The sequence below is a fragment of the Esox lucius genome, chromosome 15 (assembly GCF_011004845.1).
Source record: "Esox lucius isolate fEsoLuc1 chromosome 15, fEsoLuc1.pri, whole genome shotgun sequence".
Classification (NCBI taxonomy): Eukaryota; Metazoa; Chordata; class Actinopteri; order Esociformes; family Esocidae; genus Esox; species Esox lucius.
In genome coordinates this window covers 20568213-20583173 of record NC_047583.1, presented here as the reverse complement: position 1 = coordinate 20583173, position 14961 = coordinate 20568213, and the positions used below count along the sequence as shown (strand labels likewise).

Below are 14961 nucleotides of genomic sequence, written 5' to 3'. Positions count from 1 at the left end.
ACCTATTTAGTTAAGGTGATATGACCGAGGTGAAATTAGTTTCATATTCGAGATCAAACAGACATTCACATTCGTACGTTCATTCAGGCTCCCTTCCACATTTAGGGACCGGGGTAAAAGAGTTAACAGGGTAATTTTTGCCGAGATTTCAGCAGACGTTTTGTAGTATTATAACTCTCATTAACACAACTTAATCATAGACATGCCAATCAACATGCTAAATATTCTACCACATTTGATGTGGTCAAAACAGTCTTTTTTATATTTACAATTCATTTTATTCCATAAATGTCAAACTTGATGCATATTATTCCAAAAAGAACTGGCCTACTTGTTCAACCTTTGTTAGGTCAAAAAGGTATGTATTGATGGTAATTAATGAATCAATGAAAACACGTTTTAATCTGTATATCTTCAATATATTTTTCAATATTTGTAAGAGAAATGTCAAAAAAATCGCTGGCCTGCTTGTTCAACCTTTATGTTGGTGGAAAAGTATTTTGATTTATAAAAAAACACAATAAATCCATTAAATCACATCTTATTAAAGGGATAGTTCATCCTAGATTCGTATTTGTGCATAATACTTCTTACCTTGAGTTGTTCTTGAAGGCCCCCGGAGACGTTTCATGACAAGAAATTTTTCATCTTTGTCCCAGTCTGGAATTAGCATTATCCATCCAAATTCATGAATTGAAACTGTCCGTCCTGAGCAACAAAAGCTGCATTGCAAGCAGAAAGATGTAAATACCTCTTCTTAAACGTATTAATAATATTAGAAACATCTGCTGACATTTCAGCAATCACCCTGTTTATTCTTTTACCCCGGTCCCAAAATGTGGAAGGCAGCCTGAGAGGCTGTACAAACAGGAACGTCTGTGGAATCTTGTATACGAAACTAATTTCACCTGGTGATGACAGTAAAATAAACCCAAATTAATGTATTCACTGGACCCAGAAAATATTAGCCAATTATTTTTCTCCAGATGTTTGATATGAGAATACCTTTTATTGTAGCCTTAAATAATATCCATTACCCAACAGAGCTTTTACGTCATGTCAACCAGAAGATGTCAGGATTAAGGACCCCATTTGATTAAAAGGACCCTCTTTTCTGTGAAATCAATTGTATCTATGGCCATATTTAATAGCATGTCTAGTTACAACTCCCAACAGGTTCTGGATACTTTATTATTGCAGCATGTCTTTATCTTAGGTGATTGGTTCCCATTTCCAACCTTTTTAGAACTGTGGTACACTTTGACCAGATATACAAATCTACAGCAAATATAACATTTCACTATTGGTTTGTTTAGTTGTAAACTCTCTACTGATATCGCAAATTATCAATTATTTTTGTCCCTTTTAAAATGGTTTATTTGAACACTTTCATAGTTGGCAAAATTCCTAATGATGATTAATTTGAGTCCTGCTAATCGGCAACATGAAACATTTTTTTAGCAGTGAACAGTTTCCTGCATTTGCAACCACAAACACCAAGCTATACTCTTTCTATGGCAGAGGCTGTAGTATAGAAAATCAGATTTGCCTGAGCATTTCACTTTTTAAATTATAGGAATGACCTGCTCATAAGGCACGCCACTCTAATGATACAATTACAACAGCAGCCTGAGCTGGAAAAGACTTGAAACAATGTTATCAGATTTCCCTAAAACGGGAACAGAGGCATGACAACAACGTTTTGCATTTAAGGCTAGTGAGATAGCTACAGATAACCATGTGCCATTCAAATGTATTATCTGAGCTGCACTGGTGTCAGCATTCTATGTCCCGTCTCTCCCTAAATTCGCAGTCTAATCTATGTTGGAACTAAGGCAAAGGCCCTTCTGCCTTTTCGTTTAGTGAGTTCCCCTCCGGCCAGCGTGCAGTCTGTGGCTTCTGTCGGGGCAGCCTGCTTCTTCACTCTTTTAACCAGTTGTTCCCACATAATACAGTCTACGGCTGGGATTGACTGGTAGTGTAGAGGTATGAGACTGTACCAGCCTGTATTTGGAAGGTCTGGCCCTGGATGTGGTGGCTGGGGATCTGTTCACTGGTCTGACTGATAGAGATGGGTTGGCTGCTGTTGATGTGGATAGCCTGGCCCTGAGCCTGCTGCTCTCTGTTCATCTGCCCTGGAACAGGGCCCTGGTCCTGGGTGACGGACGGCTGTGGGAGAGTGTGGTGTGGGCGATGCTGGTGCATAACGTGGAGCTGCTGTATGGGGCCTGGGGCAGGGAGGGAGCCAGGCCTGGGCGCAAGGTGAACAGGCTGGGGCGGTCCATGGTGAGCCTCGAGATGCTCCATGGCCTCCTTGGATAAGGTGATGACATGCATCTGTTCAGGCTGACCTCCGACCCCAGTGGCCATGTGTCCGTCCTGCAGCACACTGATAGTCTGGATCTGCTGGTTGTGATGGTCCAAGCTTTCCTAAATGGAAGAAAACTGTATTAATATATTTTTTTAAATAAATAATAATAATACATTAGCTTTAGACCTAATCCGATCTAACCTACAGGGAAATAACAAGCATTGGAAAAATAAATAAAGGACAATACAGATGACTAGTCACAAATATACCAAATAAAAAATATGAAGTTAATATAAAACAACAGGAATGAGCCATGCTTCAAATGGGTCAACATACATTACTGTTTCACTTTACCTGAGTGACCAAGGCCATGTTCTGCATGTGTCCTGACGGCTGGGTCAGGAGGGTCAACCTGGACTGGGCCTGTTTTGCCGCCCCCAAGACCCCACCCTCCGTGGAAGTAGTAATAATGCTGATGCCCTGATCCTGCCCACAGTGGCCGGGCACAAAATTGAGGTTGTTCATGTCAACCAGCTGGATCTCCTGCTCCGGGTGGCCAGGTAGCTGGTATGGCTGAAGCTGAAGAATGCTGCGTACCTGTAATTAGATAATGTAGTATATTATTACCGACATGCTGTAGGATGTAACAGAACTACACCCGTGTGGCCTGTAATTTGGTGGCGAAATCTGCCATTTGTATTGCCAATTATACCACTGGGAGTGACACACACAAAACGTCCAAGATCAAATTACCTCCTCTGTTGTCTCCGAGGGGACCCCGGCCTCCTCCCCTACCACCCGTGCCTCGCCCCGGGCCTCCTCTGGGGCGACTGTGACAATGCTCTCCTTGTTGTGGGTCTTGATGTGGGTCTTTAGGTTGTCCAGGCGAGCGAAGGGCAGGTTGCAGAAGGAGCAGGTGAAGGGCTTCTTCCCGGTATGGGAGGCTTGGTGACGTCGCCTGGCGCTGGCGTCACAGAACGACTTGTTGCAGATGTTACAGACATATGGCTTCTCTCCTCTGGAAACACCAACCCATATTCACACAGGTCAATGGATGACATCATATTGTCTTTCATGTGTTGTTGACTCCTCATGGTTGTTGGAAGCCAGTTGAGTTTTTCCACTCTCTTTGAGGAGATAACAATTCTATGACTAGAAACACAATGGTAAGTCAACTCTCACCTGTGAATCCGGATGTGGGTCTGCAGTGTGCTCTTGGCTGTAAAACACTTTCCACAGATCTCACAAGTAAAAGGCTTCTCACCTGAAACAACAAAACAACCATCTCAGCCATCCACAACTGAGGCAAATACAATGCTTTTTCTGCAGAATTAATCATTTCATTTTCTTTCTCCAGCTGTTGGTCCATCAATTCAGAAAATGAATTACAAAAAAAGCAAGTTCATGCATTCTAAAGACAAATAATGTAAACAACCTATTTGTACAAAGGAATACATTCAGTAACACAGCATTATTCAGCTATGAATTAAACCTGGTATTTACCTGTGTGAGTTCTCATGTGTTTCTTCAGTTGAGCTGCGTCCATGAACCTACGGTGACAGTGTTCACATTCTGGTAAAGATTTACCAGTGTGGACCCTGTAGTGACTGTTTAGTTGTCTCTTCTGGTTGAACGTCTTTCCGCATTTATCACAGCTGAAGATTTTTTCTTCTGGCATTCAAAAGAGAAGACACACAGTATAAAGCACTGAAGGCCAGCAGAGACTAAATATAAAAAAATCATCATAACAGAAATCTAACAGACTTTTACTTTGGTTTGTTGAGTGATGCAGCTGTACCATGCAGACTATTGACTATTGTACCTATGTGGACGTAAGGACTGCATCTCTTCACAGTATTAGTGTACCGGTGTGGAGGTTATGTCAGTAGAGTGTACCGGTGTGCAGGTTATATCAGTAGAGTGTACCGGTGTGGAGGTTATATCAGTAGAGTGTACCGGTGTGCAGGTTATGTCAGTAGAGTGTACCGGTGTGGAGGTTATATCAGTAGACCGTACCGGTGTGGAGGTTATATCAGTAGACCGTACCGGTGTGCAGGTTATGTCAGTAGAGTGTACCGGTGTGGAGGTTATATCAGTAGAGTGTACCGGTGTGGAGGTTATATCAGTAGAGTGTACCGGTGTGGAGGTTATATCAGTAGAGTGTACCGGTGTGCAGGTTATGTCAGTAGACTGTACCGGTGTGCAGGTTATGTCAGTAGACTGTACCGGTGTGCAGGTTATGTCAGTAGACTGTACCGGTGTGCAGGTTATATCAGTAGACTGTACCGGTGTGCAGGTTATGTCAGTAGACCGTACCGGTGTGCAGGTTATGTCAGTAGACCGTACCGGTGTGCAGGTTATGTCAGTAGACCGTACCGGTGTGCAGGTTATATCAGTAGACCGTACCGGTGTGCAGGTTATGTCAGTAGACTGTACCGGTGTGCAGGTTATGTCAGTAGACTGTAACGGTGTAGAGGTTATGTCAACAGAGTGTAACGGTGTGGAGTTTATGTCAACAAAGTGCACTGTACCAGTGTGGAGGTGCATGTGCTCCAACAGAGAGTGCTTGGTGGACAGTGCTTTAGAGCAGACGGTGCAGATGAAAGGCTTCTCTCCAGTGTGAATCCGCTGGTGGTCCAGTAGAGTGTGTTTCTGTGTGTAACTCTTCCCACATGCAAAACACTTGAAAGGCTTTTCACCTGGTGGGAACGGTTTAAAACATTATTAGTAATTATGCTACTTGAGCCTGCAATAAAATATTTGTAATCTTGATGGAGACATTGGTAAGATTTCCATCATAGAAGTGCAAATACTACTTGTAATCTAAATCTTATGTCGATAAGTAGCCTTGAGCCTGAGTAGTACTCGAGAGCGGAAGCCTATCTCCTGTTTCTGCACTGTGACACTGCTTGAGGTACACATAAGGAAACTAGTCTGTCATTAAATCAAGATTACAAAGCATTGGTTCCATTTTTACATTATTTGGTACGACTGTGACGGGGATTGAAACCTGGCCCTTCCATTCTCAGAGTGGAAATTAACCAAAAGGCCACTGAATTGGCCAAATCTATATTTTGGAGGAATTTATCCCAGGCCTCACTTGTGAAGATCAAGTAAGGAATACATGTTTGTGCTAGTAACCAAATTTTGTTTACAATAATCAGCCAATGAAAACCGTCCTGCGTGGCCAACGACGCTCTGGTGGTCTCACCTGTATGAGTCCTGCGGTGGATCTTTAAGAACAGGTGGTTTTTGAAGACTTTCCCACAGTCTTCACACCGCGCTTCTGTGTTTGGGTATTTCCTTTTTCTGCCCCTCTTCCTTGGCTCTCTGCAGTCAGAGTTCTTCTCGTCTCGGCTGCCCACCCTGTAGCCCTTGAACTTCACTGGCGGACGGATCTTCCTCTTGCTCTGTCGTCTAGTATCGGCTGATCTCAGATCACAGTCCGCACAGTCAGAGTCTCTGGCTGGAGAAGCAGGCCTATCATCTGCCTCGGCCAGAAATTCTGCAGCGTCTCCACATGTGACATCGTCAACCATAACCTGCTGCGTTTCATTGGCTGCTCCTTGGATTTTGGCGATGTCACTTTCCGGTTCCTGTATATTGGACTCATCCAGGGCCTTGGCGGGCATTTCTGTGAAGTTCTTTCGAGGACGGCCCCTTTTCCGTTTCGGCTGCTTAAATGACCCTCCTCCCAGTCTTCTATGTTCTCTGTTGTCGGTGTCCACTTCAGGTCTTACATCCAAACAAGTACGGTTTGTGATCCCAAGGTCCCTGCCATCTACACTGGGACAGGTCATATTCAGGTTATGGCCTGTGTGGGCTTTCACCAGATCACTAACCTCTAGGAGTCTAGCCAGGTCAAGCAGCTGCTCTGTTAAACTCTCCTCCACAGATACCTACAGCAATAGACATAAAAAGGAAATCACATATGGATCCAATGTAAAATCCTTGCATACATTTTTTTGTCTTAACCTCTTCAAATCAATGTAAAATGTAAATTGTAATATTACTAAATTATGTTTTCTTCCCCCTGGTTTTTCACAACATGGAATCCAGTTCAAACTAACCCACATTTTAATCCCTAGATACCTGGGCACTGTAGATGAACTCCAGTACCGCCCTGAATGTCTCCGCTGCCATGCCATCCAGCCTGTAGGTGGACTGACTGATCTGCTCCTCGGCAGTGAACATAAGGGAGAAGTAGCCACTGCTGGCGGCCAAAAGGGCCTTATGGGCCTTAAATTGCACATCTTCAACAATAAGTGTGATGTCACACAGGAGCTCTCTTTTTCGCAACTTGTCGAATTTGCTGAGGATGGTGTCCTTGTGTGCTGTTGAATGAAGGGCGGTGAGAGAAGTGGAGATTGGTGGTATTAGGGTATGCGCAGACATTTTCTTGGTGGATGGTAAAGTTTGCTTCTCACCAACCTCACTACCTGCAATGAAGTGAAAGAATCTTACATAAGACACTAAATAATAAAGAGCAGTAAACTACGTAGAATATGTCGAGCCAAAGTTGTATGTATGTTATAAAACAACCAAAACGCAGAGCTTTGTCTTTCACACAGTTTATTGTGAGCCTGTTTAAATTGAATTAGTATAATAGCGCAATATTTTGGGCTCACACATTCACAGCAGACTGCTGCCTACAGACCTTAATGAGAGCTTCAGGCCTAGTCGAAATAGTCTCGACATCTTTGCTTCATTTCAAATGAATACGTTACTCATTCAACTGATTTTAAGGACTTGAAAGCCACTGTTCAACTGCTTCCGACACAATAATTTAGTGACCAATGATCAAAAAGGCACAGGAAGTGTTTCAGAGACAAAGCACCGACAGGCGCCATGTACGGTTTCTAACAAAAAGAATGCACTTATATTGCACTCTGACGTCCAAACAAGATAATATTATTCAATACACATATGAAGACACTAGAACACATTTTATATGGTGGCTGCAAACAGAATTATTTTTAAAACTGTATATCAAGCTTTCAGGACCTTACCATCGCTTCGTCGCCGTTTTTCTGATTCACGCGAGATCTGACGGATGCTCGCGGCTGCAGTTCAAGCATGCTCAGTAGTGATCCACTGGTTATGCGCATTGGTTTGTACCTTTTTAATATTTTCCAAATTAATTAATTCCCTAGTTAATCAATCCAGGATAGTAATGTATATGTCCATCTGTGTTTACGGCAGTTTATTCTTCACAAATGAACATTCTTAATTTAAGCGAATCTTTATTAGACTTGTTCTTTGTTAGTAAACTTGACCACCTGCTGAGAAATTATTGTACTGTGAAGACATTGATACCTAAAACGTTAGGTCTGATAATCATATGCTTGTAATAATATTTATTAATAATATTTATCATAAAGGACGCGTCGGAGCTCTTGTGGTTTAGATTTGTTTCTAATTGATTAACCATAAGAGATCCTGTTTCTAAATACGTTTAGAAATGTCTCTAAATTAATTTAGCAATATGATCTCTGTCGGTTCGTTTCTGGACTTTACCCTATGCACGTTAACAACCCCTACACCAGAAGCTGAGCAAGGGCAACAGATTTTGAACAGTCTTTGGCCTTGCTAAAAACAGACTCCTTTTTATTATGTCTGGGCTACAAACGGTTATTAAATCATGCACCCACCGACGTAAAAATTGAATTATCGCGCCGTCTAGCGGCCAATCGTTTTAAGGGCTGATGAATTTAGGCATGAATTCTAATTAATTCGCCTGTGCATGAACTCCATCATTCAGGGTAATTTTCGTTTAGGGTGCACCTTTGTCGGAGAATGTGTAGGCATCAAACAATAGACTAATAATTTATATTCTGTTAATAAAATGTTTTTATTTGAATAATGTATGCCTAAAGTATAAACTTTAATGCAAATGTGGATATATTTATATCCCTTTTAAACTACAGGGGCCGTATTCACAAAATGTTATCTTACCAGTAGGAGGACTCCTAACAGCACTAAAGGTTCCTAGCAAATAGTTTCCTCTTGAAACCTATTCACAAAGTTGCTACGACCAACTTCTAAGTCTTAAACTAAGAGAATGGGCCGTTGCTATGGATGATGTCGTGTTCCACGAATAAACCTACTAACTATGCCCATAGCATAGCTGCATGTCACTACCTCGATCTCCGGTGTTATTTTTAATTTTTTTGTTGGTGAAGTGACAGCCTCCCCGACTAGCTCTACGATCATACCAATACCCTCGCGATTAAGCCGATACCTTTTTAAAAGCTCAGTATCAATACATGTTTCTAAAATGTTAACCGGATTACGAGCCTGATTGCCGGCAATGTTTGCGATTTGGTTTTAGTGACTTATACACAGTATAATACAATAGCTAACCCGGCAGAATCCTCTTGAGATGAAGCGCGTGAAGGTTGTGGTGGTGGGGGCAGGTGTGGTTGGCTCGTCCACAGCGGTGTGCATCGCTGAGACACTTACCAACTGCTCCGTGACCCTAATGGGAGATAGGTTCACCCCTGACACCACCAGCGATATAGCGGCGGGAATTCTTATTTGCGCACCGTTCCCAGGTGAGGCAGTCAACTTATCGATAGCTTACAATTTAATAGCAATCTGTGACAATAAGATCAAAAGCCAAGCTCCCCTTATCCCTCCAAAAAACAAATAATACAGAAACTACAGTGGCAGTATATATATATATATATATATATATATATATATATATATACTGCCACTGTAGTTTCTGTATTATTTGTTTTTTGGAGGGATAAGGGGAGCTTGGCTTTTGCATGCAACGGTGTAACTGACAGTTCAGTTGTGTTGGCAAGACAGTTTTGGCTGAAATCCTATTATTCCATTCAAATCGAAGGGTTAAACAATATGTTCAAATATTAAGTACAATAAAAGTACACGATAATAGAGTAAAATATCCAGACAAAATCCCCATGTTTAAAGTCCTTAAAAAATATGGTTATCAGACCTTAGTACCCCACTTTCCTTCCTTCACACCCCAGATATCCCTCTAGAACGCCAGCAGAAGTGGTTCAAGGACACAATAGATCACCTGCTGACCATTGCCCAATCAGAAGAGGCGTCAGATGCGGGGGTGTTGCTCAGCTCCGGGTAACTCACTCAAGATAATAAATGTATCTAAAATGGCAGCACACATAGTGGTGCCCTACTAGTGGAGCCAAACCAGAATAGTAGGACACTATATAGGGAATAGGGTGTCATTTTGGAAGAGTGTTGTTACCTTCAGTTTAATGTGTTACCTTCAGTTTAATTTGTTCCTTGACGTCAATTAATTTGAAAGTTGTGCTAGTTTTCAATGGTCTCAAACTGTGTAATTTATGTTACTTTGTAGATGGCAACTTCACAAGTCTGTCCCTGTGGATAAAAAGCCATTCTGGTCTGAGTTTGTGTTGGGGTTCCGAACCATGACAGACCAAGAACTGAAGCGGTTTCCTAATCACAAGTTTGGCCAGGCGTTTACAACAGTGAAATGTGAATGTTCCAACTACCTGCCATGGCTGGAGAAGAGGTTCTTCCTTTATGTCAGCTTGTTTTGCATGAGTAACTTCTTTAATCAAGGAACAGCTATCAAACACACTGAAGCATACTGTACTTCTACCCATATGCATTTGAACATGGATTACTTCATATCTTTTTTCTCCGCTTACACTTCAAATAACAGTTTTTTGTTACATATTTTTAGGTTTCGAAAAGCAGGGGGCCAGGTTGTGAAACAAAAAGTTAACAATCTTCAAGAACTAAGCACCCAGGGCTATGATGTCATTGTTAACTGCTCCGGTCTGGGTGCCAAGACTTTAGTAGAGGACTCTCAGGTTTACCCAGTCCGGGGACAGGTCCTCAAGGTGTGTACAGACATGTACCTAAAGAAAGGGCTTTCATTGTGATATGAACACAACGGCGTATGTCATCACTGTCTGATAATGATCATGATCATGATGATCATGATAACTTGAAATGCGCTCAGAACATAATAACTCTAGGACCGGGAACACTTGTTGAAAATAGCCATTGAAGTTATCAAATGTAATTTAATCGCAACTCCCGGAAAAGCTTAGTTTTTTGCAAATGGGGAAAAAATAGACTTTCATGGTACAGAAGAAAATATGTTGAACTTTGATTTGAAGGTCCATGCACCTTGGCTCCAGCACTTCATCCGGGATGGGGAAGGCCAGTCGTACATCTACCCAGGGATGCACAGCGTGACGATCGGCGGCACCAGGCAAGTCAAGTCCATTAAAGAACATCACTGCATGGTGAAATTAGATAATGAGGACAACCCTGAAAACATCACTTCACACGTTTATACTCTAGAATAGGGAATGCTCTACCACTTGAAATACCAAGAACCACAAACGCGTTCATCAGATCTTCAGACTGTCTGCTCTTGGTCTGTAGGCAGGCAGACGACTGGCGCCTGGAGCCGGACCCGGGGGACAGCCAGAACATCCTGGAGCGTTGTAGCAGGCTGGAGCCGTCCCTGCGCAGGGCCAGAGTTCTCGGGGTGTCTGTAGGGCTGAGACCCAGTAGGAAGAATGTCCGGTTGGAGAGGGAGCTGCTCCTCCTGGGCGGCCGACAGGTAGACGTGGTGCATAACTACGGCCACGGAGGCTGGGGGGTCACTCTGAGCTGGGGCACAGCCCTGGAGGCACTCAGCCTGGTCAGACAGTGTCTCTATCAGAGACCCCCCAGTTCCAGGCTGTGAACTGATTGCGGATGCTCTGCCAGAGATTCCTCATGATCATTACGATTATCAGTTTCTAACTCACTCTGCAGCATCTTGTGTTAAAACAATTAGATGCTGCTGTTACTGCCCATCAATAAAGATAATGGGAGATTTTGCAGGTTTGAAATTCATTTACTATTGTTTCTTAGAAAATATAATCTCTCTAGCACTTTTTTAGGTCACAAGTAGTGACTTTAATGAAAGGAATAAATACTAAATATTTTGCTATCTTGCTAGAAAATGATGTTGAATTTAATTTCTACTGTGAAATATTATTAGAATAAAGTAATACAGATTTTCTGAAAGCTACCAATATTAGCAATATCATTTAAATAATATTGTATTATTAACAATAGTATTTGAAACAAGAAATCAATAATAACTTAATCGGGAAAGTTTTAAAAAGAAATCGCTTAATATCAGTAAGTGAATTTTTGTTGTAAATAATGTCTAAGGTTCTGATGTCTAAAATGTTTAATTTTACTTTTCAGAAAAAGTATAATGAAATATATATTTTTAATTGCTTTAATGGTACACCACACTCCACAATATTAAAATGAAAAATTTCAGTAGTCCTCAGTCACTGCATTTCATTTTCACTATTAACATGATTAATATGTTCATACTAGTTGATAATCAATCACAGTTAAAGTTGAATCACTTGATATGATGCCTTGATAGGCATCCCAGTAAATTATTTCTGTTTTTGCCAGTAAGCTATATACAGTACTTTGTCAGTCACAGTTGATTGTCAGTGTGCAAGGGTCTGTGGTCTTTGACGCACCTGGGGGAATGGATGAAAGGAAGAGCCAGTAAGAGCAGTGTCATTAAAATAATGCTATCTAACTTATGCACATTTTCAAAAAAATGTACAAATGAGTACTGAAGCCACTCACTGCCATGCGCTGCTGCTTGTGGAGCTGTGTGATTCTGACCTCATCCAAGACGTTCATGGTCTCTGCTAGAGGCAGGTTCAGCTCAGTGGAGTACCTCTGAGCCAGAGACTGGGGAATTCCACAGCGACCATACTGCAAGTTGAGATGGGAAATAATGAAGGAAAACACACTGCCCTCTACAGAGAGCTACTTTTACCAGAGCCGATTGGTTGAAACTACCAAAAAGTGGAGCTTTAAATACTGGTCAAAAGTAAAGAGGTTTTAAGGGGGCCATGGTTGTTGTTTGCATGAAGGTAGCAGTGTGGATACCTACAGTGGATTTAAAAAGTCAACACACCCCTGTTAAAATGTTTTTGTGATGTAAAAGAATGAGACAAAGATAAATGATTTGATAAATGACTTTTTCCACTTTTAATGGAAATGAAAAATGTGAAAATGAAAAATAAAAACCTTACAATAACCTGGTTGCATAAGTGTGCACACCCTCTTATAACTGGGGATGTGGCTGTGTTCAGAATTAACCAATCACATAACTCATGTTAAATAGAAGTCAATATACACCTGCCATCATTTAAAGTGACTGGTTAATCACAAATAAAGTTCAGCTGTTCAGATTTTCCTGACATTTTCTTAGTTGTATCTCAGAGCAAAAGCCATGGTCCGCAGAGAGCTTTCAAAGCATCAGAGGCATCTCATTGTTGAAAGATATCAGTCAGGAGAAGGGTACAAAATAATTTCCAAAGCATTAGATATACCATGGAACACAGTAAAGACAGTCATCATCAAGTGGAGAAAATATGGCAGAGATATTACTAAGAACTGGACATCCCTCCAAAATTGATGAAAAGACAAGAAGAAAAATGGTCAGGGAGGCTTCCAAGAGGCCTACAGCAACATTAAAGGAACTACAGGAATTTCTGGCAAGTACTGGCTGTGTGCTACATGTGACAACAATCTCTTATTCTTCATATGCATCTTATTCTTCGTATGAATGGGCTATAGGGTAGGGTGGCAAAACGGAAGCCTTTTCTTACAAAGAAAAACATCCAAACCCGGTTGAAAACAAACATCAAGTCCCCCAAATCACGTGGGAAAATGTGTTTTGGTCTGATGAAACCAAGGTTGAACTTTGTGGCCATAATTCCAAAAATGATTCCAAAAAGAACAACATAGCCACAGTGAAGCATGGTGGTGGCAGCATCATGCTTTGGGGCTGTTTTTCTTCAGCTAGAACCAGGGCCTTAGTCAGGGTGGAGGGAATTATGAACAGTTCCAAATACTAGGCAATTTAACTCAAAACCTTCAGGCGTCCATTAGAAAGCTGAAGATGAATTTCACCTTTCAGCACGACAACGACCCAAAGTACACATCCAAATCCACAAAAGCATGGCTTCACCAGAAGTACATTAATGTTTTCGAATGGCCCACCCAGAGCCCAGACCTAAATCCAATTGAACATCTGTGGGGTGTTATGAAGAGGGCTTTGCACAGGAGATGTCCTTGCAATCTGACAGATTTGGTGCACTTTTGCAAAGAAGTGTGGGCAAATATTGCCACATCAAGATGTGCCATGCTAATAGACTCCTACCCCAAAAGACTGAGTGCTGTAATAAAATCAAAAGGTGCTTCAACAAAGTATTAGTTTAAGGGTATGCAACCAGGTTATTGTGAGTTTTTATTTTTTTCTCAAAGATTTCAATTTGTTTTTCAATTGAATTGTTCATGTTATAGGTCACATTAAAAGTAGATAAAGTTCTCACATGATTTATCTTTGTCTCATTCTTTTACATCACAAGAACCTGGCATTTTAACAGGGTTGAGTACAGTTTTTATATCCACTGTATGTAACTAAACAAAGACATTAGCACAACACACATTTAAAATGTATTCCTTAGTCCTGAGCAACCATTTTGCTACTTAATCCTGATCAGCATAGTACTACCATTGACTACATGGTGGTGAGAGTGTACCTTATCAGAGTAGGGCTCGGTTGTCAGATCAATCCCCTCTGACTCCAGTCTTTCCTGGAGGAGGTTTGCTGGCTCAACAGGCAAGGTTTTTCGTCCTTTAGTGGGCTGCAGCCTGTGGGCTTTTGACTGGGGAAGAGTTGGGGAAGAGTTGGGTTGGATTGCCAGGTCTGCGACACAGGGTTGGGTTGCTGCTTGTGTGACACTAACATCCTCTACAAAGGTGCTGTCTAAAGAGAAGAGTTTGGAGGCACCATCAAGGTACTTCTCTGGGGTTGTCGGGGAACCACATGGATTTGGGTTCAGCCTGGCAAAGCGATGCTTGGGCCTACGTCCTGGTGCTGGTGGGCATATTTTAGGATGTGTGCATGAAAGAAGCCCTGTTAACCTGGGAACCACCATGTCCAACTCTAATGTGTCAGTGGGCAACTCAGGTTGTGGGGGCGGGGAGGGTCCTTCCAAACAGTTTAGTAGTGGGGCCTCCTCTTGTTCAGGATGGCCCTCTCCTGGTCCCCTGGCATTGGACACATTGGTGAGAGTTGGCTTCAGGTTTTCTAGGGTGTGGTGCTGAGTGGCGTGAAGCCCTGGGTGCAGCTTCCCCAGGGAGAGGCAGAGTCTGGGCAGAGCTGTGGGAGCAGGCCTCTCTCCCAGCTTCTCATAGTTTTGACAGTGTGCCGGTCTCGGAAGGCTGTCGGTGGTCAAGGCTGTTGGAGGGGGTGTGGCAGAGGGCTGATATTCTGGTGGGGTCTGTGGGGTGGTCTTGCTAGGGTGAACCAAGGTGGGGCTGGGGAGGGCCAGGGGGAGAGAGGAGTACTCTGGGGACAGGAGGTGACTGGACTCGAAACCAGACGAGGACCTGCTTATGGAAGAACACATCTTTTTGCCCCTCCCTCCTGAAACAAACAGGTACAGGTATGTGTGAAACACATTATTTGTTAGTAACTTTATAACTTGAAGCTTAGTTCAGAGGAAAATAGACAGTAATATACATTTAAAGTGATGCAAAAAAATGAATGAAAAAATTTATTGATTTGGAATTGTAAAATA

The 14961-nt window shown here is 42.2% G+C and overlaps 3 protein-coding genes across 11 annotated transcripts in view; 1 reads left to right on the top strand and 2 right to left on the bottom strand.

Moving 5' to 3' along the window:
* Nucleotides 1-871: 871 nt before the first annotated feature.
* Nucleotides 872-7406, bottom strand: zbtb24 (zinc finger and BTB domain containing 24). Of its 2 annotated transcripts, none has more exons than XM_010878516.4 (9): nt 6969-7111; nt 6404-6750; nt 5523-6210; nt 4843-5010; nt 3815-3982; nt 3494-3575; nt 3065-3329; nt 2666-2908; nt 872-2430 (listed from the first exon to the last, which is right to left on the bottom strand). In XM_010878516.4, exons 2-9 carry the CDS (start codon nt 6704-6706, stop codon nt 1957-1959), a joined length of 2391 nt encoding a protein of 796 aa, XP_010876818.2. In that variant the 5' UTR covers nt 6707-6750; nt 6969-7111; the 3' UTR covers nt 872-1956. The 2 variants fall into 2 exon arrangements, with proteins under 2 accessions (XP_010876818.2, XP_010876817.2); XM_010878515.4 differs by lacking the exon at nt 6969-7111 and adding an exon at nt 7321-7406 and having other exon boundaries at nt 874-2430.
* Nucleotides 7324-11167, top strand: ddo (D-aspartate oxidase). 3 transcript variants are annotated; one of them, XM_029125741.2, is made up of 7 exons: nt 7402-7421; nt 8670-8865; nt 9310-9418; nt 9660-9836; nt 10011-10170; nt 10453-10547; nt 10724-11167. In XM_029125741.2, exons 2-7 carry the CDS (start codon nt 8694-8696, stop codon nt 11028-11030), a joined length of 1020 nt encoding a protein of 339 aa, XP_028981574.1. In that variant the 5' UTR covers nt 7402-7421; nt 8670-8693; the 3' UTR covers nt 11031-11167. The 3 variants fall into 3 exon arrangements, with proteins under 3 accessions (XP_010876816.1, XP_028981575.1, XP_028981574.1); XM_010878514.2 differs by lacking the exon at nt 8670-8865 and having other exon boundaries at nt 7324-7421; XM_029125742.1 differs by lacking the exons at nt 8670-8865; nt 9310-9418 and having other exon boundaries at nt 7367-7421.
* Nucleotides 11168-11562: 395 nt separating this feature from the next.
* Nucleotides 11563-14961, bottom strand: part of sash1b (SAM and SH3 domain containing 1b) — a 63422-nt gene continuing 60023 nt past the window's right edge. For 5 of the 6 annotated variants that reach the window (XM_029125717.2, XM_029125716.2, XM_029125719.2 and 2 more), the window contains 3 exons: nt 13918-14807; nt 11948-12079; nt 11563-11835 (listed from right to left, as the gene is read on the bottom strand). In XM_029125717.2, coding sequence (XP_028981550.2) covers nt 11803-11835; nt 11948-12079; nt 13918-14807 — 1055 coding nt within the window. In that variant the 3' untranslated portion in view covers nt 11563-11802. Of the gene's footprint in view, nt 11836-11947; nt 12080-13917; nt 14808-14961 lie in introns of those variants that run through there. The other variant, XM_029125721.2, reaches the window with a different exon arrangement.